The sequence below is a fragment of the Brassica napus genome, chromosome C6, assembly GCF_020379485.1.
Source record: "Brassica napus cultivar Da-Ae chromosome C6, Da-Ae, whole genome shotgun sequence".
NCBI classification, from domain to species: Eukaryota; Viridiplantae; Streptophyta; class Magnoliopsida; order Brassicales; family Brassicaceae; genus Brassica; species Brassica napus.
In genome coordinates, this window is record NC_063449.1 from 39,824,142 (window position 1) to 39,827,732 (window position 3,591).

General features: G+C 31.3%; 1 protein-coding gene across 2 annotated transcripts; it reads right to left on the reverse strand.

The window, feature by feature from the left end:
- Positions 1–1,240: 1,240 nt before the first annotated feature.
- Positions 1,241–3,303, reverse strand: LOC106406408 (small nuclear ribonucleoprotein Sm D2-like). Of its 2 annotated transcripts, XM_022705070.2 has the most exons (5): positions 3,293–3,303; positions 3,141–3,220; positions 3,017–3,040; positions 2,567–2,749; positions 1,241–2,469 (listed from the first exon to the last, which is right to left on the reverse strand). In XM_022705070.2, exons 3-5 carry the CDS (start codon positions 3,032–3,034, stop codon positions 2,365–2,367), a joined length of 306 nt encoding a protein of 101 aa, XP_022560791.2. In that variant the 5' UTR covers positions 3,035–3,040; positions 3,141–3,220; positions 3,293–3,303; the 3' UTR covers positions 1,241–2,364. The 2 variants fall into 2 exon arrangements, with proteins under 2 accessions (XP_022560791.2, XP_013702522.2); XM_013847068.3 differs by lacking the exon at positions 3,293–3,303 and having other exon boundaries at positions 2,567–2,746; positions 3,141–3,290.
- Between the last annotated feature and the right edge of the window lie 288 nt (positions 3,304–3,591).

The window sequence follows — 3,591 nt, forward strand, 5'->3', positions numbered from 1 at the left end:
TTTGATATATATTAAATCAATTTGTATAAAACTAATAAAAATGATATAACATTGTATAATTATCAAAAATTTAACATAAACAATATTTATAAAATTTGTAGGTATATAAATAACTAATGATTTTACGATTAGATATTTAAATTTTTTTAAAATTGTAGAAATTTTTTGAAAGCTTTAATAATACAAATTGTATAATTATACAAAAAATAATAATATTTGGAAATTTGAAATGTTATATATGAATATATTTATTTTATAGATGATGTATGAGTTATTACCATATTTAAAAAAAGTTTATCAAAAAGAAATATCAATATTAAATGTAATATTTGAATTATTACCATATTCTAATAAATTTTTCAAAAATATAAATCAACATTAAATGAAATTATCTATGTCATATTTTTTCGGAAGCCATGTCATCAATTTCAGTAGTCATGTCATATTTGTTTTGTAAAATTGATTGTAGAGAGGACATGTGGCAAAATCACTTCGCAAATATAGTACAAGCGAACTGATTTTGACACATGTCATCTCTAAAATCATTTTCACTAAATAAATATCACATGATATACTAGAAAGATGACATTTGTATAACTAAATATGACATGAATGATTATATTTAATGTTAATTCATATTTTTGATAATTTTTATTGAATATGGTAGTAACTTATATATCATCATTAAAATAAATACATTCAAATATGAAATTAACTAATAAAATAATATAAATATAATAAATATTTTACAAATTTTGAAATATTTTTTTTGTTTTATAATTATACAATTTTATCAACAAAAAATATTTTCAAAATTTTCCACGATTTTTTTTAAATTATAATTTTTAATATCATTAGTTTCTTTTATATATGTACGAATGTTAGAAATACTATTTAGTTTTACTTTTTGAGAATTATACAACTTTTATAAAAAAAGTAATTTATTTTATGCAAGTTGATTTAATATATTTTATCCAAAAATAGTAAAAAAAATCCCTTTAATATTATAATTTTTAAAATATATACATATCTATTTCTCAATATAATTTAAAATAAAAAAGTTTGTTAAACTTATCTTAATTTTATGTTTACTAAATCAAAATTTATTTTAAGATATTAGTAATAAAATAATAATAAAGTTTTATTTTAAAATATAACTTAAATTTAAAATTTTTATTGTTGCACATTGTACAAGAATGTGAAAGAAAACACCTAGTTCTCCATAGATGGATAGTGATGATTTATAGAATATCTGGTTTGACCAAAAAACAATATCAATAGGTTTAACGTTTTTTTTTTGATGAAATGTTAAATTTATTAATCATCAATGGAAAGAATAGTTATGTACATGTGAGGCAAAAATAACTAAAGCCTAAGTATGTGTGCTAAACCAGAGTTGCATCAAACCCCGCAAGCGTGGCTTCTCCGAGTATTTTACTGATAAGATGCGATTCCTTACTGTTTTCCCAATCAACTTCGCTAGCTGAGTTACTTTTCTAGGCTTCTTGAGATGTTTCATGTCATTTATCTCCCTCCAAATCATGTAGATTGTCGTCTCGAAGGTAATTCTCAAAATAATATAAACAAGCCGATTAAACCCATGAGTTGTTAGATGCATAAGTGTGCTATCCCAGTCCGGGTCAGGAGGACGACCTAATAGCGTACCAATCACCTCTATCCATAGGGTATAGGTATATGGGCAAGCAAAGAAGAGATGATCCCTTGATTCATTTGGTTCCCCACAAAATAGACAGCCTTGAACATGTCCCCAGGTAAGCATGTGATCGCCCGTTGACAACCTGTCCCTTATTGCGAGCCAGGTGATGAAAGCAAACCTTGGAACACCCAGCGGAAACCAAACCACCTTACTCCATGGTACTGCTGGACTATGAAATCGGGTTTGCTACCATGTCTCAAAGGTAGTGAAGCTTTTACCAAATTCAGTATCGTTCCTCCTCCATAGGACGACGTCTTGGCCCAATTGATCTTCTTCTTATCTGTGGTTTTCGACTGCCTGAATAAGGTCCTTCATGTGTCTATCACGACATCTCCTGAACCTCTAGCGACCCTCATTCCTCACATCACAAACCAAGGCTGATCTCGCTATATCAGGCTTTTAGGTACAAATTTCTCCAACAACTTCTATCAATCTGTCCAAAGGATGCCATAGATCAGTCCAGAACCTCACATTCTGTCCACGTTGAACTTCCATTCTGATAAACTGCTTTGCAGTGGCCCTCAACTGCAGTAGTTTCCGCCAAACCCAGGATCCTAAACCAGTATCCTTAATATCCCAGAAAGACTCTTGATGCAGGAGGTGGGTCTTCATCCAATCGCAGACATCGCAATCTCCTTCTATCTCTATCATACTTGGGATTCGTGGCTATTTGTGGCGAGAAACATCTTGCTGATAAAGCGATCTCTGTTGACGGGAAGAGCTTTCTTCTTTCCTTTCCCATTTTTGGGTACCTAAAGAAAGCATTTACCCCCATGTAACTTGTAAGAAAGGACAAACTCTATATACATGAATATACTGAGAACATATACGATCGAACAAAAAGATTACCTCAATCCTCATATCTCTGATGTTTTCCAGGACCATGTTGCAGCGCCTTTCAAAATCCCTAACACAGCCAATGAGTTTCCTGTTGTTGCAGCAATTGATCAGCACCTGAGTGTCGTTCTTAACACTCATCATCAGAACAGAAAGAGGTCCAGTGTTGAACTCCTCCTCTTCTGTCTTTTCCTGCTAATCATGTACATATAGAAGAGCATATGAGGACTGATATCTAAAGAGTATTGTCTTCTTAATAAAGAGAATTGAAAGCAGCAACAATCGCACGACTAAAACTCTATAACCATCACTGACATATAAAACCAACAAGACAATCCTCAGAACAGTGTCTCTTCTCTCTAGCATAACCTCTCTATACGATACAGAACCATATAAACACTAGCGAATTAGGGTTTATGTCAGATTATAATAGATCGACAAATCAAGAGATATTTCACTTACGTTGAGATCCTTTTCCATTGGTTTCTTGCAAAACACGAAACAAAATCAGAGTGTCAGAAACAAAAAAAAAAAATCTGGATGGAGTAAGAAATATAAAATTAGTAGACGAAGCGAAGAACCCTACCTCATGTTGAATCGAAGAATTCTCGCAACCTCCTCTGTCTTCAAGCTCACGACAATCCACTATGCTCACGATCCACCTTCCTGTACAAAATCAAAGAAAAATCAGAGAGAATAACATAGAAGGAGGTGAGACAGAGGATAAGAAATCTGAACCTTTGGATTGAATGTATTCAATGGTTTAGATTAGAATCCTTGTAAAAGAGGATAGGCCAGTGAAATTTTTATTTTTTATTTTTTTTTCTGGATCTTATATGAGAACGAGAGGGAGAATGAAAATACTTGGCCGTTTCTTTTTTTACTAATTGCTTATCGGAAAAGTGAGATTATTTTTCCGCCTAAACTAAAGATAGCGTTTAAACTTATCAATGCTATTATATATACCCTTATTGATAGCATTCATATACAAACGCTATCTTAAAGTTATGATTATGTTAATGATAGCATTCATGTAC